The 23,990-nt window shown below is 39.3% G+C and overlaps 2 protein-coding genes across 2 annotated transcripts; both read left to right on the forward strand.

Annotated features, from left to right (window-relative positions):
* The first annotated feature begins 1,699 nt into the window (after window positions 1-1,699).
* LOC140157651 (receptor-type tyrosine-protein phosphatase delta-like) lies at window positions 1,700-12,807 on the forward strand. The gene is made up of 9 exons (XM_072180892.1): window positions 1,700-1,708; window positions 3,847-4,003; window positions 4,759-5,094; window positions 6,543-6,839; window positions 8,130-8,459; window positions 9,333-9,626; window positions 10,263-10,580; window positions 11,515-11,814; window positions 12,485-12,807. Exons 1-9 carry the CDS (start codon window positions 1,700-1,702, stop codon window positions 12,805-12,807), a joined length of 2,364 nt encoding a protein of 787 aa, XP_072036993.1.
* Window positions 12,808-13,173: 366 nt separating this feature from the next.
* On the forward strand, window positions 13,174-17,647 carry LOC140157653 (uncharacterized). The gene is made up of 4 exons (XM_072180893.1): window positions 13,174-13,480; window positions 14,719-15,027; window positions 15,204-15,482; window positions 16,857-17,647. Exons 1-4 carry the CDS (start codon window positions 13,240-13,242, stop codon window positions 17,645-17,647), a joined length of 1,620 nt encoding a protein of 539 aa, XP_072036994.1. The 5' UTR covers window positions 13,174-13,239.
* Window positions 17,648-23,990: the final 6,343 nt, after the last annotated feature.

Consider the following 23,990-nt stretch of genomic DNA (forward strand, 5'->3'; position numbering starts at 1 on the left):
ATGAAACCGCAAAAGTCATCCAAGGTCAAAGGTCAAGTAAAATTTTAATTAGCTTCAATCGAGGTATAACTTGCAGAAAATGATCCCTGACACTTCAGGAGTATGAAACTGCAAAGGTCAAAGGTCAGGTCAAATTTAAAGTTACTCTGATCGGGCTGTAACTTGAATGATCCCTGACACTTGGGGAGTATAAAATTGGAAAGGTCATCTGAGGTCAAGGGTCAGGTCAAATTTAAAATGCTTCGATCGGGCTGTTGCTTGCAGAAAATGATCACTGTCACTAATAAAGAATATGAAACTGTGAAGGTCATCAGAGGTCAAAGGTCAGGTCAAATGTAAAGTTGCACCGATTGAGCTGTAACACGGAAAAATGATTACTGACACTTGGAAAGTATGAAACCGCAAAGGTCATCACAGGTCAAGTTTAAAATTGCATTAACTCAGGCAAAATGATCGCTGACACTTGGGGACTATGAAGCCGCAAAGGTCACCCAAGGTCATTAGTCAGGTCACGTTTTAACCCAGCTAACACACTACGTTTTCACGACATTCGCGGACGTTGGACTTAGGTTGTCATTTACGTTGTAAATACGTAAATCTGTGAACTCGTATTCGTGTAGTGACAACGTTATTTTTGACGTTGATTTTTGGACGTTGATATAACATCATTATGACGTTGTAATGACGTTGTTTCGACGTTGATGCAATGTTTGACCAGACCTGGTGACAACGTTTGAATAATACGTTCAGAAAACGTTACACAAATACGTATCTGAAAAATAGTTTAGATATTGACACCATGGAATGTTAATTCTTCCATTCCAAGGAGTTTGTTGTCCAGCCAAAATTTTCTCATCGTGTCGTTTGACGATCGCCTTTAGGCATGAAACTCAAAGTAATTCTATTCCTGAAGTTCTAAACTTTAAATTTTTATACGCTCTCCCTTTTTGGGATTGAGCATCATTGTTGCCAGATGTTAATATAATGTCTGTAAGACATTAAAATCACGTTGTCTCGACGTATAAAGCACGTGGTTAAAACGTGGTTTAAAAGTCATGAACTGACCCAGATACAACGTCATCTACGGACGTCGTTAGTACGCAAATTTATGACGTTGTTTCGACGTATAAAGTACGTTATTACAACGCCGTGTAAATGTCATGGTCTGACCCCGATACAACGTAATCTACGGACGTCGTAATTACGTCAATTTGTGAACTCGTATTCTTGTTGTGATTTTCGGACGTTGATATAACGTCATAGTGGCGTTGTTTCGACGTTCACAACTTGACGTCGAAACAACGCCATAATGATGTTACATTAACGTTCGGGAATAACGTTTTCACGACACGAATACGAGTTCACAGATTTACGTACTTACAACGTCCATATATTACGTTTGTACGACTTTATATAACTTTTAGACAACGTTGTAACAACGAAAAATTGTTAGCTGCGAAGTTGATCCGATCGGGCTGTAACTCGGGGAAAACAAACAATCCCCGGTACTTGGGGAGTATGAAACCGGAATGGTCATCTGAGGTCAAAGGTCAGGTCAAAATAAAAGTTGCTCCAGTTGGAATCCTTGATATGAGGAAAACATGAAAAAGTCAACCTGCGGTCACCCGAGGTCAAAGGTCTGGTTTGTTGTTTAAGGTGCATACCTCATTATTGGTGGTCTTTTGGATTGTCGTGAAACATGGTAGATGTAAGCACGAAAAATGTCATAGATTGTCGTGAAACTGTGCTTGATGTGATCACAATTGTGCACCCACAATGTATGTCATGTCAAGTCATGTCAAGGTCATATATTATGTGGTCAATTGAGTATTTTCATGAAACGTGGCGGATGTGATCACAATTAAGCCCCAAACATATTTAAGGTTATGTCAAGGTCATCTGAGGTCCGCTGTTGGATTGTTGGACGGTAATGAAAGTTGGTGGGTGTTATCATCTTTCAGTGGGGAAATTGGTTAGGTTATCTGCCTTCCCTTTGTGCCCTTTTTGTATCTCCCTGCTGTCTTCCATGCCAAGTTGCCTTGTTTCATATTTTTTGACTTATGTGTACTTTGTTTCTTTCATAATATATGTTGTGTTTCTTGTCTAATGCAATTCGGTCGTTTGGCCGCGATGTTGTACAGGTTAATAAAATCATATCATATCATATCATATCATATCATATCATATCATATCATATCATATCATATAAACGCATCTGATATTGTAGCCAATATCTAGCCTATGGTGTAGGCCCGAGTAGTGTAGGCCTATGTATACACATATTTTGGGTTAAAGGTCAATTGGGTTCATATCCAATACATTGACCAAGTACTATAGGACATTGCAATCAAATATAAAATTAAATGGAGACGAAACCTACCTGGAACAAATTCGATCATTTGTCATTTCGCCAGTATGCTATTCATGTAGCCAAAGGTAATCCCTCCATTTATCATTTATATTTAGAAAAACTCGTGGCAGTGTATTCTAGTGACGTCAACCACAGAATCGTACGTTATCTTCGATTGGGATAGTATGCAGCGGACGAATGGCGCATCAGATGGGGTAAGCGTATAATTGTTTCTGTGTTTATAAGACGCGGAGGGCGTTTGTTATGGGAAGATAATATGTGACGTGTCATGTCAAAAGGAGACACTTTAGGGCAGGTTATCAATTTAGAGGTTTGTACATATCTTAAATAAAGAGATATTTTGCTCCACAATGCCGTTTTCCTAAATGAAATCGGACATTCCTAAGTGAAGATATTGAGTTCGTAAGTTATGGTATTATAAAATTGGAAATTGAGATATCGGCCTTTAAACATATTATTGATAATGTTGAGAGTAGGAATTACCTTGCAAAATGTCTCAAAAAGTACAAGATGCCAGTTATATCAGTTATCAGACAATATTTTTAACATTAATAACATCACAAATTTACAACAAACCCAAATTGTGAAAAGATCACCCCTGGGCTGATTTTTGGCTATTTCTCCATTTACAATCGTGCCCAAAAGTGTCTCCTTTTGACATGACACGTCATTATAATATCATTATAGCTGTACATTTTTGGCATGAACAATATTTATGTAGGGTGTGGTATATAGGTTCATTTTGTTCCTAAAGACATTGTGTCCTCCGTTGGTACATGCTGTGCTAGATTAGTATTACTATGCCTCCAAGAGCATTACTATTCTGGACATTCAAGTTGCTACTTGGTCTTGTGTATCCATCAGTGGCGTAACCAGTGGGGTGGGGTGGGGCGGTTGGCTGTAGGCCACCCACCAGCGCTCGGGACCAGCGCACCTAGTCATTATGGTCCGTTGGTGCATTACCGGTCGTCGGTACGGGCAAAATCTGTGATGTGCGTCTTCCTCTTGGCCTGTTTTAGTCCAAAACTGTGGCCCATTTAAGCATTAAATTCCACATTTTTACGCGCGCTTCTCGAATACTTGTCCCTCCCAGTAAAGTAATTTTAAAAGTTTAGACATTTTGGCTGGTACGCCACTGAAAGCTACTAAGTGGAGATCGAAGCTAAGTACACTCTGCGGTGAAATCACGTTTTTGTTTGAGTCCTGTTACGAAAACATGGCTACACTACTCGAAGCCCCCCCTGGGGGTCCCCAGGAGTAGCCCAAGACCATCAATGTAGATTTGTGTTGGCTACGCTCACGTATGCAAGGTTGGACCGTGGACCAGACGCCACTGTTTCTTTCTATAATACATTTTCATTGTATTTAGAAATGTGTAATAATTTGTTCTAACTGAAAATCGATGAATTTGCTTCGGATCATTCAGAATTCAGATAGATGTACTTTCAGCTTGTTAATTATCAATTTCTGCATAGGTTGGATTTCACAAGGGAGATGGGACAACATTCCAGGTACCAGGCATAACCGATTATACACTTCTGGACACTACGCTTGGGAATACGGGATGTAATGGACTACGCGTGTTTCGAGTTGATACCAATCCTCCCACTGAATTGACACCTGCTTTATCTGGTATGTAGAATTCTTGTCTCGGTCCCAGCCGGTTTGTGTTCCTCCGTCACTAAACAATGATGGGCCAATGAATAATTCTGGGTATGTTATTTGCAAATCTCAAGCCAATAAATGATTTTTATAATTTGAAAGTGCTTAGCTTATTTTTCTCGAAATTTGCCAAAAAAAGGGATTTTGCATTGCATATTACACAATATTCTAGGTGGGTGAGAAAACTGGCAATATTATTTTTGTAACGTCTAATACATATGTATTTATCAGCAGCAATTTAAATTGTTCCATACTTCTAGCAATTTCGTTAGTGCTAGCTACAAAAATGTGTCTTTTTCGTATTGCAAAATTGAAAAAATGAACTTTCCCTGTGGCAATCTTCAAAGAACCGAATTTGTGATCAAGTTACAAAATCATTAGACCCAAATACCTTTCCTATCCCCCATGAACCTTTATTTTTGGCTTTGTCCACACATTGCTGAATTGATACAGACCCCCAGTCTTAACCATTGATCGCTGTAAGTGCAACTTTTAAATTCGGGTTTTTTCCTTTGAAAATACTGTTGTGTTAATAATATTGAATGAAATTGGGCTAGTGGTGTATCAAAATACTCGTATATAACCACGTTTCTACAGTGTATGTTATAATATTGTGAATACAATTAATAGTTCTGAAACTATAGGCGTATTTGCAACGACTGCGTTACTTTTTCTTTCTGTTCGATAACCGATCATTTCTCCGAGTCTATGTGATTCATTCACAGCTCCTGTTGCCGGTGCACCGTTCCTTAGCACAGTAACAGCATTTACCGTCACCCAAGATTCAGGGGATTCCAGCAAACTGATGGTGTCATTTACGCCTGCCCCGGGCACACCACCAGCTGCCGTTGTGGTCGCAACAGAATATGATTTGACGAACCGAGACCAGTGTGAAGCAGTTACCGAAACATGTAGTGGGAGTAGTCTGGCTTATCCCTCTGAGGTCCCGGGTTTGGAACCAAATTCCGACTATACCGTCTCTGTGTTTGCAGTTAACCAATGCGGAGAGTTGGTCGATAGTGGTACGATATTATCCGACACGGCAACTACAGCAGAAGCAGGTAAGTGTATAATTAAAGACAGAGATAAAAAGGATTTATCGCGTCTGATGTCACTGTCAATTACGATCCTTGATTTAGGTATGCCAGGCAAACCTTAGTTAACACGTGCTAGTCAGCCAAATTTGCCTAGAACACAATACATATATATACATAGAAATATAAAAGAACTGGCCGGTCAAGGAAACCTACATAAATATGTTGTCTATACTTCACTTAACCCAAATATATGGTTTTTTATGGTGATAAGTCACTCGCACATGGAATTTTAGAGGGATTTTGATAGCAGTTCCATTAAAAAAGCTGCTATCAACATGAGGTCTAAGATCTAGAAACACCACCGAAATGCTTTTTGAGGGAATTTTGCTAGCTGAATCTTTTTGATGAAAGTCAATCTTTGACAAGATGTAACTTTGCTATGGAAAGTGCTATGAAAAAAAGGTTTTCAGTTTTGGCTTTTTTTACCTGAAGGGCTTTAATTTGGTATATAAAATGATGCAGTTTGATGGCAAATTTGAATTCACCTGGCATACCTATTGATTGGTTTACATAGGTTAATCAGCGCGCAAAAGGAAGACCGATCTATCTGGTGCTGATCGGAGAAAAGGAATAGCAGCAAATGGCGAAAACTGAATTACGTACTTTTACAAGGCAAAAAGCAGCTTTTCTAGGCATTGTGGACATGGTGCCTTCGGTTAAGAAAGTTTCCTACTAGAAAGACCTAACTTTTGAGATGGTTTGCATGTCGAAAGGTGCAAAATTAACAATAAGGCGCCCGGTTATAAATCCGCGTTCAGCAAGTCATCATCACGACACTTGTAAACAAACCGTGCTCGAATTTGATTGACAGATGACGTCAGACGCGATAAATTGTTTTTATCTCTGTCTTTAATTATAGACTGTAAGAGTCCAAACCCCGCCTAGCCAGAGCAAAATTGATTATTTCTGGATTATTGTGCATACACTGGTGAATTTCATTTTCAAATACTGTGCGCGTACAATTGACAGAATTATTTTTCCGTACGTTAATTAGAGAATAAAGGTGTTGTTTATAGTAAGTAAAATAACGAGGCGAAGCCGAGTTGTTTTACGCCAATGCTCCTGAAATCGCAATGCTCCTGGACCGATTGAGGGGGATTTTTGTTAACTTACCTTAGGGAGCGGAAGTGCGGGAATGTACAAAATGGGGGTGTTCATGTTACACCGCTTTCAAGTTAGGAATAGCTTCAAACGCAACCGCCAGTCGACCGCTGGTGCCCTTGGCATCAAACCATATTCTACTGTTCCGTGCAATAGAAGCCAGGCAGGGTCTCCGGTTCTGTCTGAGCTAAAGCGCCCACCGGCGGTTGGGTTTTAAAGCCATTTGGACATACGGTACAGTGTTATGTGTATTATTATATAGTTATATAAATTATTTTGGGTTTATGGTGTGTTTGAATATTTTGTTACAGCGCCTACAGCACCGCCAGACAGTATTATGAATACGGTTGTGGGATGCGACGACGCAACGTTTACATGGATTGATGTTCCATGCGGTGATCGTAATGGAGTCATCATAGGATATGATTACATTGTCTATGATTCATCTGGCACTCAAGTTGATAATGGCAATGTCGCCATAAAAATGGTAATTGTTACGAGTTTAATGCCAGGCACGATGTACACCTTTTTGGTCAGAGCAAAAACCAGCGCTACCCCCGGTGATGGACCCTACAATGATCCTGCGCTTCCTTTCACGACAGCATCAGGTATGTACCTCCACAATTTAATCTTGTACTAGTGCATAATAATTTTGGGGTGTTCACATGTGAGGACACGCATACTGAACGGTGTACACCCGCTATGTTGGTTAAAAAAACTTTTTTTTTTCAACACCCGTATAATTGAAGTGGTTGTTATTATCTTATATCTTATATCTTTTAGTTTCTATCTATGTTTTTCAGACAATAGGGTGGAAGGGGAATATAATAGTTCATACTTGAAAGTGTTTTACTATTCGCTATCGTAGACATGACGTCATATTGGTGACCCCGGGGCGTACCATAGAGATTGGATCACGCTTTCGTAAGAACCGCAATGGCGATATCAATGTATGGACTTTATATATCAATTTTTTAAATTACCAGTCATACCAGCTTACTAGGCAGTGAAACCCATAAGAAATGGCTAAAACGTGCTTTTCAAACAGCAGAACGTCATGCAACCGCTTGATCCATCACTACGGAAGTAGTTGTGACCTCGGCAGGAAGTGACGTCGGACTACGACAGCGAATTATATAGTCCATTTGTCTTTCTCGAGTGAAACACGCGAGATAAAGGCGTTGTACACGTATCTATAGCGCGCGATCCGGCAAGAAGTGACTGCACTCTACATATACAACGCCTCGAGGAAGCCAAATGAACTATAAGAAAAGTCTGCACAAAAAGTAACGCAGCTGTTGTAAATACGCCTATAGCTTCAGAACTAATAATAATAATATTTCAACCAAAAAGAAGGATTTATTTACACGTATTTTGATACCCATTTGTTCAATTCAGTTCAGTGTTTTGAACGAAAAATACCCGAATGCATTGATTTGAAGTCAGCGCGAAGATAATAGATGGCTTTACGTGCTACAGTGCTTGCATAATAACCATTGATCGCTATAAACTGCAAATTTTTAATTCGGGTATTTTTCTTTAAAAGCACTACTGGGTTGTTAATATTGAACGACGTTTGACAATTCGCCAAATTCGCCTCTTTATTAAATTTATGTTACGTATGCAATCCCTTGAATCAGCAAATAGGGTACCAGGCGGTGCGACAATGCACCGTTAACTAGCCCTGTATGCCGCCCTCTTTGGCTCACTTATCATGCTGAATCACCGTTAAATAATTGATATGCTGCCCTCTGGTTCTCTATATACCTTATTCATTAATTCAAGAGAATTCATTGCTAACATGAATTTAACGAAGAGATGAATCGCAGTATGCCAAAATTGTAACAATAATTATGTTATATACTGACATTATTTTATTCCTTTTCTTCACCATCCAGCAACACCTCCTAGCGGTGTCACTGGTCTCTCTCTCACTCCTGATTCGTCTGATGCAACACAGCTGTTGATGTCATGGACAAGCCCAGCACATCCGTTTCCGTCTTGTCCTATACCCCTTGGCTTTACCGTTACATTTGAACTCACCAATAGAGATCAATGTGAAGTCATCGCTTCTCCAATACAAATGACTTTCATCACTGATACAACTGATGTGGCTATTGTCATCACTGGTCTTGAGCCGTATTCAACTTATACTACATGTGTAACACCTATGTTAGGTTCTGTTAATGGTCCAACTGAATGTGATATGGCTACTACCATTGAAGCGGGTAATTAAACACGAAACTTATAAACAAATTACTTTGTCATAATTCCTGTATAAGAGAAAATACTTTGTCGATAATTAAACTAGGACAACAATATTTACTGATGAATTAAAAGTCATAAATTTGTAGGAGAACATTAAATCTTATTCAGTGGGTAATGGACAATGGCATGATTTCGGGTGTCGTCTATCGGGCTTCGACGACGACCTTATGTCACCACAGGTATTATTGATTGTGGACATACCGATTATAGGTATTTTAGTTTCGAACGACGGTACTTTAATATTGTGAACGCGCAAATTTAAATCAAAATCCATATTTTAAGAATCGCTTAAATAAGAATGAGAATGAACGATAGGAATTTTTGTTTTTTACTAGCTGCTAGGCCTATCGCGTGTGATGATAGAGGATATAATATTTTTTTGATTTCTATCGTAGTGGATACCGGCTGCTCACCATTCAAAATATATAATAGTAGCTGCCCATCCTCTATCAAACAATAGAGAATAGTAAACAAAAAACCCATAGGTGGATGGGGGACGGGCGCCCCCTGAATTTTTCTGTATGGGTAATGTTCCCCTAAAAATCCTAATAGCCTAGAAGAACAAATAAAGCAACAATTGGCTTGTGCATCTTCCGTTCTAGCCCGAAATACACCGCTTGTTTTGGGGCCAAACTAGGGTAAAATTGCACAAGTTTGCACGCTTTTCGCGCTCTAGCCCATCAAATAACAAAACGCACCTTTATTTTGGGCTAAAATAGCATTGAATTGAAAATTTTCACGCGTAAATGTCTCAACTTCCGACGCCATTGAACAATCCTAATCGTTTATTTTCAAATTGTTTAATATGCAAGTACTTTGTTTTCCTAATACAGTACCTATAGCCCCGGATGGAGTTACAAACAGCGATCTCCAGTGCACATCCCTTATATTTAGCTGGAACCCCATACCATGTGGTGACCGTCATGGTGACATCACTGTTTACAACTACTTCCTCCATGATGTTGATGGTAATCTTGTAGATTCTGGTAACATAGTAGTCTCAGATCCAACCACTGTTGAGATTGTCGATCTAATGCCCAGGACAACATTTGTGTTCAGTGTGGCGGCAACGAACGGTGCTGGTACAGGCCCATCCAGTGAGGCCCTAAGCGTTACAACACTATCAGGTAACTGAATTTTATTAGAGTATATACTTGTCCATACTAGTCAACGTAGTGGAGAAATTCGAAAATGCAGGAAATATCACCATGTTTCAGATATTTAACCAAGCCTGGAAAAGTGGGGCACTCAGGAACAACGTTCCAGTGAAAATTGTGCCATTTGGGGGCAAATTTCTGCCTTTTAAACGAAATACGTAATAAATAGAAGGTACGTTTCAACAACACCTGTTGTCTTTATCAACACTTTATGGGTAGTGACTGCTACTGGCAACCGACGCTAGAAGTAGTTCCAGCGTTATCTTGGAGTTGCCAGTTGGATGCCAGAAGCAGACACTACCCATCAAGTGTTGATAAAGACAACAGGTGTTGTTGAAACGTACACAAGTAAGTGAACATTCTGGATCAAATATAAAGAACTTTGTTAAGCAGTTTACTATACCGATCCTGATTAATCTGTTCAATCAAGATTGTTATGAATTGAAGTATTTTTTCCAGAGATCTTTAATTTTTATATACATATATTACTAGTATATGCTCTTATGAATACACACAACCTGAACCATGGTTTAAATAACGAATCTTGAATCATCAGTACACAATCCTATTAAAAACTATTATTATGCTTCAAATCAAAATACATAGCCCAACCCAACCCGGTTCAAGATCTTGCCGGTACACCAAATCCATCGAATCCAACTTCAATACTAGTGACGTGGACTGCGCCGATTCCGAACCCATGTGCCTTTATAACCGGTTATCTGGTGGAATATCAACTAACGAATCGGGACCAATGTCAACCCATCGTTTATCCAGTCAAAGTTACTTCCGGAACAACTCTGAAATTAAACAGGACCCTCACGGATCAGGAGCCCAATTCCATTTATACCTTGTTTGTTACGACACAAACTATGGACGACATGAGTATCGTGGAGACTGGGAATGCAACAACTATTGAAGCAGGTGAGTTATGATGAAATCATTTCATTCATCTTATTGAAAAAAATCAAAAAATGTTCGTGAAATAACATGCAGATTGTGGCATAAGCTTTTACGACGGGAGTTCGTAACAAGTTTGTTACTGTCAAGCTTTCGTCAGAAGTAGCTCTGACTTCTTTAGGACTGTGCATTTTTTCCAGTCCTCCCCGTAGAGGTTAAAAAATTTGGGATAGGCTTTTACAACGGGAGTTCACAACAATTAGTAAGTTTTTTAGCGGGATCGCAGACGGACAAGTTTGGACAAGCTTTCGTCAGGAGTAGCTCACACTTCTTCAGGACTGAGTATTTCTTTCTGCCCTCCCTGTAAGGTTAAACAAATTATGGGATGGGCTTTTACGACGAGCGTTCATATACAGATAATATGCAGATATTCACATCACTTGAGGTGGTCGCATAATACTTAGTCAAAATAATGAGGACCGCAACTTAATAGCTGTGTTGTATTGGCGATTATTAATTTATTATTAGGGGCACCTAAACTGAATTATAAATATTCCCCACCATTCGTCGGTTCGTCTCGGGATATAGTCGATCATGTTCTTTCGAGTTATTCTTACCATCAAATTAAAACTGATATTCAAATGGACGCGGCTCAAATTTTACAAGAAACCTGCCAAAATAATTATTACATTATTTTCCCTGAACCAAATTCCTGACCGATGTCACTTATCCGATTTTGACACACATCGTATGGCCTAAGGACTTAGTGGCATCATGGTGTACACCAGAACAGAACAGAATGGAATTCCAAAAGGACATAGACGTTCTGCACTCACAGGTCACACTCACAGCTTGTCTGCCTCAAAGCTGATCAATATCACCAGTACTCCTTCAATCCAAGGGCAGTCACGTTGTGGAATAGCTTTAATAATGTGTCATGTTTTTTTTTCTCATTCAGCCCCTACCTCTGCTCCAGTTGACTTGGCAATTTTGGAGATTCATCCAACATCAGTGAGTTTTTGTTGGAAACATATTCCATGTGGGGATCGCAATGGTGAAATCATTGACTACATGTATGAAGTATGTGATGAGTCTGGTGTGTCGGTTAGTTCTGGTAGTGTCGGCTCCCCCAAGGAGGCTTATGTGATAAATGGTTTACTGCCATGTGCAGAATATACGTTCCGTATAGCAGGAAAAACCAGCGCTGGAGTTGGACCCTTTAGTGCAAATATCAGTGTAACTGCCGCTTCTTCTCCAAGTAAGTAGGTTTATGTACTGCATATAGAATTATTGCGTTTAGTTCATGTCATGTGTAGTTTATATGAATGGAGAAATCGGGTTATACATTGTAAAAATCATTTTGAGGGTCTAGTGACTATTTTTGCTGCCCATTAATGTAACATTGCTGACCCCAGTTTTTGTTTCAGCTCGTGCCAAATACTCTGACAAGCGCCGAGGGGAGACAACAATATTTCTTCAATAAATGGCAAGCAACAGAGACACATTTAAAATAGTTGCACTTCTTATAATTTTTGGGAGGAGGTTGAGTTAACAAACCAACTCATTTGGCAAACTCCCCTCAAAGACCGCATTGCTGGAGATCTTAAACACTAATACATTGTGTTAAAATTAAAGTATGCGCTTATTGGCCGCTTAATGTTAAATCTGATAGAAAATATAATGTCAGTGTCAGTTCATACTTTGAACTAATTCGTTTTCTTAAATTGCACTCTGAGTATCAACAGCAACTTCACCGGTCTCTACAGGCACACACCGACTTAAACGCAATACAAACTGCCAACCATATATTCCTACCCACCCCACCCCCTACACACACCACAGACACATAATGCATGAGTTGTTTATAATATTGTTTGCTCTACGCAAACACTAAATCAGTTCTGTTGTTGTTGTTCTCATTACACAAGGCTTGAGTGGTGTAGAAGAGCTTGTGGTTGTTGAAGATGAGTCTAGCACATCACTTCAGGTTTCCTGGACTTATCCAATGAGTACACGGTGTCCCATACAATTCCTCGTTGAGTATGAATTGTTGAACAAGGAACAATGTGAAATTGGCTGTTCAATGATCAAGGAACAACATGCTATTGTATCATCATCACAATTGACCATTGAGCCGCTAGAGCAATTCTCAACTTACCGAGTTTATGTGACACCATTAAATGACGGTAGCAATGGACCGGGCAATGGACCTGTACGATTTGCCACTGCAACAACAGGGGAAGGAGGTTAGTCAGTTCGCCACATAAACTCTTATTTTTCAATTGCATCGTCTTTTTCTTCTTCGCTGTCGTCTTTTTCTTCTTCGCTGTCGTCTTTTCCTCCTTCTTCTTTTCTTTTTCATCGGCTTCTTCATCTCCCTCTCTTCCTTATCCTTCTTTCTTTTTCTCTTACTTCATCAGCATCATCGTCATCACTTCGCCCACTAGTGAGACAAAAAACATTTTGCCGCCGAAAGCGGCGAAAAAAAATTCCTCCGCCGAAGATGGGTAACAAATCTGCCTTACCCAAACTCCCATGCCCCCCTGAGAATCTAATGGTGCGTCCCTTAATACTACATTTCATTCTTTCTTTGACTTAATCTAGTGCCGTTACAGCTACCTAGCAATGTGATATCAACGGAAGTCGGATCTACCTCCATCATAATCAACGTGGACTCAGTCCCATGCGGCGATCGAAATGGAGAAATTGTAGGCTACCGCTATATTTTGATAGGTCTGGCGCCTTTAAGCGTGACCAGGGGTTTGAGGTTGCACAAGGGCTAATTGATGTAAACCTTAATGGCATATCTTCGTCGAGCATATCAAATCTGAAGCCGTGTTATACATACGAATTACGTATTGCAGCGGGGACAAATGCCGGTTACGGAGAATACGAAAGTGTTATTGTATCTACCGAGACTACAGGTTAGTACTAACGTAGCATTATGAAGTTCAAACGAAAGAAAGATGTCAGTCAGTGGCGTAGTATGAGTCATCCTATTGGGGATGGGGATGGTTTGATTGGGGGCACAAGCCGTTTTTCGGCAATTTTCCTATGGGATTTAAAAAAAAATTCAAATCGATTGTAGTATGACACTACGCCACTGATGTCAGTGCGCATTTCATTAGGCACAGCTTCAGGTAGCTAGCGGACGCTCAAGGCGCTGACGTACGCACGCACGCACGCACTTAAAGAGGCCGCATGCTTGCGCAAAATAGCTGGCTCAACGCGTTGACGTCAATGCCACATCAGATTAACAAATATTATAGAACCTTTTATCTTCTTCCCATCATGCACTATTCCAGGGGGGTATGAGTGTCGCAAAATACATCATCTCCCCGGGGGAGTACAGAGTTATGTTCATTACATTCTGGAATACGGACATTTCGGCTGGTGCCTTCATCACAAAAAAGGAATCACCGATAATCATGATAATGGCGCACGATCACTAATACCTTTCGTGGGTAAAAAACAACATTTCTATGCCTTATTGACATGGTGTCGTCGCGAAAAAAAGTTTCCTGTTATTGAAACCTAACTTTGTGTACATTTTATAGACCTAGAGGTGAAAAACTAATGACGGGACACGCAGTGATATATGGTCGGCGTCCGTTTCACTCTTTTCGGAAATGAAAATAAAACGTAAACAATAATCTCTTATACAGATGTTCTGCATCGCTCGTAACTGCATCACTCGTGTATTCAATAATTGCATAATTAGTAACATCGATGGCCTTTACGATAATCCGCATAATATATGGAATCAGTATGCCCATATTAAGACAATTAAGATAATTGCAAAGACCATCGGATGCACACGATCTATGAGGTTAATTGACTACGTCATACCCCCCTGGAATAGTCCATTGTGGGATAGAGGGAAAAAGGTCAATTGTTGTATAATGGTCTGCGGAAAGGATATTGGTAGTACAGTGTTGGGTTGGGGTTGGAGGGAGGGGTTGCGGCCTTCAAAATGTGAACCTTTTCAGAGGTAATCGGCTTGCATGAAACAATTGGACCGTATCCTCCAAGAATCTTAAACAAGATGGTGTCGACACGAAAAGAATCATCTGGTATTGTTTAAGAAAAGGAAGCTGATCAGAAATAAAACTAATATGACAAGATGATAAAGCAAGTACCTAATGTATTCCTTTTTCTACAGCACCTTCGTCTGTAAAGGACCTCCGAGCATCAACGTCAAGTAATGTCATAGAAATCAGTTGGGATTTTGAGACTACAACTGCCAATCCATGTCGTGCAACTACATTCTTTGTGGATTACCAGGTGCTAGATATCGAATGTAACAGTAACATACCTGTACCTGACCGGGTTGAGTATACAGAAACATCCGAAATGCTAGCGACTATAAATGACATCTTGCCTGAAGCCATCTATCAAATCTGGGTTACTGCTGGTAACAGTGCTGGTGAAGGCCCAGAAATGACAATCATTGTTAATTCCAATGCAGCCGGTAAATAACTTATCTTTTCCTCATTTTTATGTTGATACGCCCATGCTTATCGTTTGATGAGATACAATTATTTGAAGTACAATGAACATGATGAAATTGCAGGCGCGTAATGTTTTCCCCTACGTAGAGGATTAGTTCCTTTAAAGTAAAAGTTATATTTCTTGGTTTATATTCAGCACCTATTGCTGCACCACAGAACGTTGTGTACCTGGAGTCCGCAGAGAGTCAAGTTACCTTTTCATGGGACGTGGTACCATGTGAATTGACAAGAGGCATTTTTGTATCTTATGGCTATGAACTGATTGACCAGACTGATAACAGCCTTGATAGGAACGGCAACGTCAGAGAGACATCCGTGACTCTGACACTTGACCCGAACATTGCCTATTTCTTCCGTGTCGCTGTTGCCAATGACTACGGCTTGGGACCATTCAGTGCTGATATTTCTGTTCCAAGTAAGTTTTGCAAATGGAGCAAATAGTAGGCTGCGTTCGTGGCATTTTATATCACAAACAACTGTGCCCAATGCTTTATTTATGTCACTGGAATTGTTACACCATTTTTTTTACAGAAGTTTAAAGATAAGAAATTTTCTCCCAAAATTAATATTCTCAAACTTGTGTAAAAGAAGACCCAAATTTGAATCGGCAAGGTATTTTCTGGTCTTCTAATCATACGCATCTAATTATCATGGGGGACTTCTAGAACACGTGGGATTACATTATGTTCAGTTCTGTTTCGTAGTGACAGTGCAATACTCAAACATTTTCATTTCAGAGACAATCGTCAGCTGCATCAAAAATCGCCGGAAGACTTTCATGTATTTATTTCCCTGAGGTTAATTGCTGTAACCCTAGGCTATTTATAAATCTACATTTTTGGTATTATCAAGCATGTTAGTAAACGCATCCCAAAAAGAAATTATCCAGTTTGATTTTGGCCCATAAATCAAAGATGGGGTCTTAAATCAAGACCTACCAAACGTATGTTACAGATGAATTTATTCCGCACAGTTTGCTATCTCATTTGTCCAAATCGATGAATTGATAACACAGTGATCTTTTAAATGCAATCGCCCCAATTTTAAAAGTTGCAATAATCCCTATTGATGTGGTTTTCCTGCTTCGCTTCTCAAGGTTCTTCATAAAGGTATACAATAACAGAGACGGTCTAAGACTGTTTGACTTCACTTCATGTGTTTTATTCAATACAGATACTCTTTTACTCCTTCCTCAATGTTTTACCCTTCACACTTCACAGTCAATATCTGGTATGTCCTCCTGTTGCATCAATTGTCCTCCTGTTGCCAGACATCTGCGGCGCATGCTCTTGATCTATCTCTACCCATATTGAGTAGCAGGACCAAATCAATAGGAATTTACTGCAACTTTTAAAATTGAGGTGATTGCCTTCAAAAAGTCATTGTGTCATCAATTCTGCATCGATTTGGACAAATGAGGTAATAAACTGTGCGGAATAAACTCATCTGTAACATACTTATGGTAGGTCTTGATTTAAGACCCCATCTTTGATTTATGGACCAAAATCAAACTGGATACTTTCTTTTGGGATGCGTTTAGTTACGTTATCATTTTATTGGTGATATATCGTTGCTTAAAGACCCATCCAGTTGACCAGGCAAACTTTCAAGGGCAACCCAATTAAGTAGGCTTAAAATATAATCAAGTCAATGTTTACCTCTATACCACCAAACTTTGAACAGCTCCCAACTTAATGTGTTTTCCAGATATTTGGAGCGGCCATTAATTGAATATTTTCATTATCATCCGTAATCTAATGTTTCTTTTGTTCTTTTTTTATTATTTAAGCTGTGGTATCGGATAGCACAGGTACTTTGACCATCGCTCTCACAGTGGGCGGCACGGGAATCATCATGTTAGTAGTTATGGCCCTGGCATGTTCATGTGTAATCTACCGAAGGAGACTAAGTATTAAGAGGACCGTATCTAAACCAACAGGCTATCCTGGCGAACCAACAGGCTATCCTGGCGAACCAACAGGCTATCCTGGCGAACCAACAGGCTATCCTGGCGAACCAACAGGCTATCCTGGCGAACCAACAGGCTATCCTGGCGAACCAACAGGATATCCTGGCGAACCAACAGGCTATCCTGGCGAACCAACAGGATATCCTGGCGAACCAACAGGCTATCCTGGCGAACCAACAGGCTATCCTGGCGAACCAACAGGCTATCCTGGCGAACCAACAGGCTATCCTGGCGAACCAACAGGCTATCCTGGCGAACCAACAGGCTATCCTGGCGAACCAACAGGCTATCCTGGCGAACCAACAGGATATCCTGAGCGAACCAACAGGCTATCCTGGCGAACCAACAGGCTATCCTGGCGAACCAACAGGCTATCCTGGCGAACCAACAGGCTATCCTGGCGAACCAACAGGATATCCTGGCGAACCAACAGGCTATCCTGGCGAACCAACAGGATATCCTGGCGAACCAACAGGCTATCCTGGCGAACCAACAGGCTATCCTGGCGAACCAACAGGCTATCCTGGCGAACCAACAGGCTATCCTGGCGAACCAACAGGCTATCCTGGCGAACCAACAGGCTATCCTGGCGAACCAACAGGCTATCCTGAGAACCAACAGGATATCCTGGCGAACCAACAGGCTATCCTGGCGAACCAACAGGATATCCTGGCGAACCAACAGGCTATCCTGGCGAACCAACAGGCTATCCTGGCGAACCAACAGGCTATCCTGGCGAACCAACAGGCTATCCTGGCGAACCAACAGGCTATCCTGGCGAACCAACAGGCTATCCTGGCGAACCAACAGGCTATCCTGGCGAACCAACAGGCTATCCTGGCGAACCAACAGGATATCCTGGCGAACCAACAGGCTATCCTGGCGAACCAACAGGCTATCCTGGCGAACCAACAGGCTATCCTGGCGAACCAACAGGCTATCCTGGCGAACCAACAGGATATCCTGGCGAACCAACAGGATATCCTGGCGAACCAACAGGCTATCCTGGCGAACCAACAGGATATCCTGGCGAACCAACAGGCTATCCTGGCGAACCAACAGGCTATCCTGGCGAACCAACAGGCTATCCTGGCGAACCAACAGGATATCCTGGCGAACCAACAGGCTATCCTGGCGAACCAACAGGCTATCCTGGCGAACCAACAGGCTATCCTGGCGAACCAACAGGCTATCCTGGCGAACCAACAGGATATCCTGGCGAACCAACAGGCTATCCTGGCGAACTGCAAGAAATGACACTATTTCCACTTAATGACACAGGGGATGATTTTTTCCAACCATGGTCTGTAACTATGCAGAATGAAGTAAGTTACTTTCCCGGCATCGAATAATATAGTATTTTTTGAATAGTGAATAAACCCCGGGGAATAAACCTTCCTTAATACTCACTGAAAAAAGTCTTGACACGTTTAGAAAATCTAGGGTTGCAACAACCCACTTTGTAGGATATATTACCATGCTTGACATACTCATGATAGTAGGACGAGAGTTAAAATTATCTTTGATTTTTTTTTTCAGAATGGCGTTTACTACTGAAGATTTGCCGAACACCACGGAAAATTTCATAAAACTGTAGCCAGATTTTTTTTCCTAAAAAGCTTGACATTATTTTTAGGAATACATTTTTTACCCTTCAGGATTCAATTTTATTTCTTAATGTCAGCACACTCTATGTAAGGTCAGTGGCGGCGCTACTTTTGAGGCAAACCCCCCCAAATCAGGTAAATTTCCACTTTTATTTTGCCCCCCCTGAATTCACTTTGCCTCCCCCATGCCCCCCCCGAAAAAAAAATTCCTAGCGCCGCCACTGTGTAAGGTAGATTTTGAAACAACTGTCATTTTGATAACCTCATTGGCACTGAAGTAGAATTGAGCACTCAAAGTGTTATGTTATTGCCCCTGGTATACCGTTTAAGTAGAAGAAACATTATTTGTTGTTATTTTTTATATTTACCTTCACTTTAAAGCTATTTATACTCTATAAAAGAAACATAAATTTTGTGAGCGGTTTTTCAAATGTCGAAAAGAAATGCCTGCAAATTGAAGTGGAGTGAATTACAAAATATCCAGTAAGTTGGCCATATTGGGAATAGAAAAACTGGAGTTCACAAAAGGTGACTATTGAGTGTGGCATTTATAAAAACTTTCAACAATGGGAAAGTTCAACTTGGTTCTTACATAAATAATTCTTTGCCCAATTGAACTTTTTTACTCACCCTGTATGATGAACCTTGTGTCGTTCAATAAGTGTTGTATAATGTCACCTAAACCACTTGCTCAGGAGCACAGTCTAATGTGGGCTAAGTATGCAAGTTGTGAACTTGATAATAGAAACGTACATATCGAACGTACGTGGAATCTATTCAAAACCACTCTCCTGTAACGAGATTTTGAATAGATTCCATCCACGTATGTTCGATGCTACGTTTGGAAGTCGCAATCTCTCTATTACCAGCATGACCAGTAGAGGGTACGTAGCAGAGGCGGATTTAAGGAAAAGGGCCCTGACAGCAAAATATCCTGGGGCCCAATAGTAAAGAGTTGAAATCAGGAGCTTGCCTGAACCTTTTGTCTGGAGGAGGGCAAGAAAAAAAAGACCAGTAAGCATTAGTTCGGCCCAATGTTATGAGATATATGTGCGCACAGTGCGCAAATATTCATTCCATTTCATACTATACAATGTTATATGAAGTAAAAGTTGATTTACATTTAGTTAATTTTCATATCCAGGGGAAAGGCCTTTAGGCCCAATACTATCACGGTCAACATATGGAGTCTTTTGTACTTTTAGTACCAGATTTAATGATACCCTTATATTTAACATTCGGGGCCCTGGGCCCATGCTAGATGACCTACTAATATTTTGAGAATGTACAATACTCTAGGATTATCAGTGTACCAACTCATAATCCTGATTCTATAGAAATTGTATTCACAAATATTAAATTTGGGCCCCTGGGGCCCTTGACCTTTGACCTCTTGTTGGAGCCCAAACGGGCAAAATGAAACTTTTCGGGGTAGAGCCATAGGTGTGCCACATACCGGGCCTGATATTGTTTTGTTTTAGGGCTGCCTTGACACTCACGTACGGGCATATATATATAGGGTGAACAACTTTTAAGTTCCCCCTGATGCTTTTTAAAATAAGTCGAAAAACATTTTACGAAATGTAAAAAGATATGTATATCCCTATTTGTATTACCCCTGTTGACCAATTTATAGAGGCCTTGCATGTGACGTATCATCCCGTAAATATGGCGGACTACTCAAATGCATTCAACAAAAGCATGATTGCAATCTACCGTGACAGTTCGTCTCACATACATAACCCTGCACTACGATCAAATAGGTTGATGACAACATTTGATTGAATGGACTCCGCCATAACTACGGTGAAGGACACCGCCTCAAATCCTTTGTTTGGAGCCAATCGATAATTTCATGCAGGGCCTCTATAGCGTCACATATCATTGCGTTCAGTCACAATGGTTAATTATGTAAGAGAATTAGAGGCCGTTTTAAAAGTGGCACCAGAGCAGTCAGGTTTTCTTTAACAAACTTATTGTTTGAGAGTTGACTTCTATGGACTCAGATGCAACTTTTAACACAGTTTAAAACGGTGTCTTTTTTACATAATGAACCAGTGTGACTGAACGCAATGACGTGTGATGCTATAATTTGTTCCATAGGTGTAAAACAAATAAGGCTACCCATACCTTTTTATACAAGTTTGCATTTTGTCAGATATTTTCGATTTATTTTAAAATGTACTTAGGGTGGAACTTATAAGTTGTGCACCCTGTATATAACCTTTTCATTACTATTACTACTCACAACACCTTTAAACCTTGCAAATAACCATTAGGCCTTAAGCAAAAAACAACAACAACAACAACAACAACAACAAAAACCAGTGTTCCCTTTGACCAAAATGGTAGGGGGCCTGACTTGCTGACAACTTAAATCCGCCTCTGGTACGTAGATTATGTCGTGAAAAGAAAATTTATATTTGTTAATATTAACTCATTAGAATATTTTCAAAACATTACATGTAACCTGTTTTTGGGAAACCCGGTATACTTATTGGTTAATTGTAGATAGTTATAGATATAAGTAAACGTTTAACACTAGATTATGTAGCAGTCATAGGCGTCTCCCAACAAAACAAATTCTAGATGATGTTGCTGTTTGTAAATTATTATACGGTTGGATCAGGGAAGTGAGAGTAGATCCTGGGTGGGTGTATTCCGCCGTTCTCGGTATGAAAACTGTAGTAAATAGTAGTAATATATTACTAATAATAATGAGAAAGTTTAACAAATGGTTTATTGCATGGTATGTGAATATAAATTTGGATTCTCATCATAAGTGTCTAAAATAATACGGTTGTGTGCTTCCCCGTTCTCGGGATGAAAAATATAATAAAAATAATCATAATGCACTTTCCTTTATTCACGGTTGTTTGATGTAATGCAAAACCGTATCATTTTTAAGAAAAGTTGAACAATGATGGCGCTATTTCTCTTAAATCTTGTTTGTAATTTACACGGGGTAGACACTTGTAAAATGGTAGAACATCGGGGAAAATACTAATGACAAGGAAATTGGTTTTTTTTATGAAATATAAGAAATAAGTCATATTATTTGGCTAATTTCAATTTAAAATGTTAATAGCGCCTTCAATGTGCACACACCAGTGTACAGTTTATAGAATAAAAGTTACACACAATTTTGTGATTTATGGCGGTCTGGTTCGTCTGAATTCTTGGCGTCCAAGATTAGAGGAATTACACTGTGAACGTCCTTATGTTATTATACGCGACTACGCGTATAATCTTTTGTGTTTTGAGCCTATCGGATGGTTACAACCAAACTAGTTCAGTAAATTGACACTTAAAAATACACCCGAGAGTCTTTTACAAGTTATTGCCACGGCAATCTTTATTAACTTATTTTACAAATATTGATTACTTCATTTAGTACTCTGTGTCCCCCATATCAGGGGAAAGTACATTTTATACATACGAGTGCATTAAAACATATTTTTAAAAAGGCATTCAGAATTGATTAGAATATAGCTAAAAGCTTAAGTCTATATCTCTCAACTTGTTACGTAATAATATGTAGTAGGGTCTATTGTTTGAGAATCTAAATGTAGGGAAGGGGTGTTTGTTTACCTAAAAAAGTTAATAATTTTTAATTATTAACTTTTTTAAAAAACGTTCTCATAAGAAAACTGGAATCCTGATCATTTTCAAATACTTTCAGTTTTGTTAAAAATGTCAGAATCTGGTAAGAGATTCATATAAATTACTGTTCCGATTAATTAAATGATGAACCAGATGAATTTACTTTAAGTATGGATTGAGGTGATTATAATTATAATTGTTTCATTTCAAAAGAAGCCTATTTTGTGGTGGAGATATTCATTGTATAAAACCCGAAGAATACAAAGTCAGCAGGGCCTATTTGTCACCTTGGGCAGTTAATTACTAAACCTAATATCCTGAAAATAAAATATAAGCAAGAATGGTTTTTCTATTGCATAAATCTATTGGAATTCACTATATTTTACAACATAGGTGAGAATGTCAGCCGAATTCATACTTCAGCGGCTATAGATTATCGTTATCAGAGAATACAAACTCCCTTATCATCACTAGCAACTGAGCTATAATTCCAGCTGTAAAAATGTATAATTTTGTAAATATAAATACATTTAATATTACCCGTTTCCACACAATAATGTAAATTTGTTATTTTCTGTTTATTATAACGAAAAGTTAAATTAGATCTATAGCCTCGACAATGGAATTCTCTTAAATAATTCGATCACTTCTGTGATTTCAGGTTCTTTTTTGCAATAAAAGGAAGATCATTAGTCACATTTAGTGACGTTTTACCACTACACTAGTGTTCCTCAGACTAGCAACACATCACATTTGTCTGCTTCCCAACTGTGTTAATTTTCTTTTCGGAATTGCAAAAAATAATCGGAAATCACAGTTTTGTTAAAAACATCCCAGATGAAGATATTCAAAGAATTGTATTACTTTAACTATGTTCAGTTAAAAGGAATTTAAATACAAATATATATATACAGGGTGTCCCAGAAAAAATTACCGGGCGAACAAATTTGAACGTAAGTCGAGAAATAGACATCAGAATCCAAAAATCTAAACATCAGCGTGTAGCCCATCTTATTCTGCATCTTATACGCTAATTTCGCTGGAATCGGTTGACTGATCGCGAAGAAATGAGCGATTACATAACACATATGTCAATTCACTTCATTCCAAGTTTGAAAGAAAGATCATTCAACATAATGCACACTAGTTGTTAACTGTCAATGGGCTCCATACTTTCTTCTGTGAAATCCTCGTTTTTTTTAAACAATCTGTTTCTTTCAAAACATTTAATTAGGTTTTGTTCAAATTTGAAAACCTGCATGGTATTGAAAATGAAAGCTTGCATATAAGATGATGCTCGGTACTTGTAAATATATATTTTTCGTTAATGTTGCATAAAGAATTATTGCATAAATAATTCCAGCTGGCCTAAAAAATTTTCACACACATTAATGTTTTTGGAATATTTCCAAGAAATTGTAATGCAAAGTTTAAATCTTTTAAAAGTTAAACAGTAATGATGTTACATGGTATCAAAAATCATCCGTAAAGCTGTAAGCACTTGATCATTGTTATTCTTGTCTCAAATATTCTTTGGAAAGTTAAAATATAACATATTTGCACAACATAAAGAATTGAAGCTGGAAAGCTTCCAATTGCAGAAATCAAAGTTTTACGGACAAACTGTTATTCATCTTCAGTGAAAGCATGAATGACATAACACCGTCCGATTATAAAATAGATAATATGGACTAAATTTAATGAGATACACACACTTTAAAGGCAGCGGTGAGCGAGTATGAAA

Source organism: Amphiura filiformis, chromosome 7 (assembly GCF_039555335.1).
Source record: "Amphiura filiformis chromosome 7, Afil_fr2py, whole genome shotgun sequence".
NCBI classification, from domain to species: Eukaryota; Metazoa; Echinodermata; class Ophiuroidea; order Amphilepidida; family Amphiuridae; genus Amphiura; species Amphiura filiformis.

Excerpts from the sequence above, each read along its gene's own strand:
- LOC140157651 (XM_072180892.1), top strand. Across the intron at positions 4,004-4,758 it reads ATTGACACCTGCTTTATCTG|CTCCTGTTGCCGGTGCACCG; the intron begins GTATGTAGAATT and ends ATTCATTCACAG. Across the intron at positions 9,627-10,262 it reads AAGCGTTACAACACTATCAG|CCCAACCCAACCCGGTTCAA; the intron begins GTAACTGAATTT and ends CAAAATACATAG.
- LOC140157653 (XM_072180893.1), top strand. The coding sequence starts at position 13,240 with ATGCGGCGATCGAAATGGAGAAATTGTAGGCTACCGCTATATTTTGAT. Across the intron at positions 13,481-14,718 it reads TGTATCTACCGAGACTACAG|CACCTTCGTCTGTAAAGGAC; the intron begins GTTAGTACTAAC and ends CTTTTTCTACAG. Across the intron at positions 15,028-15,203 it reads TGTTAATTCCAATGCAGCCG|CACCTATTGCTGCACCACAG; the intron begins GTAAATAACTTA and ends GTTTATATTCAG.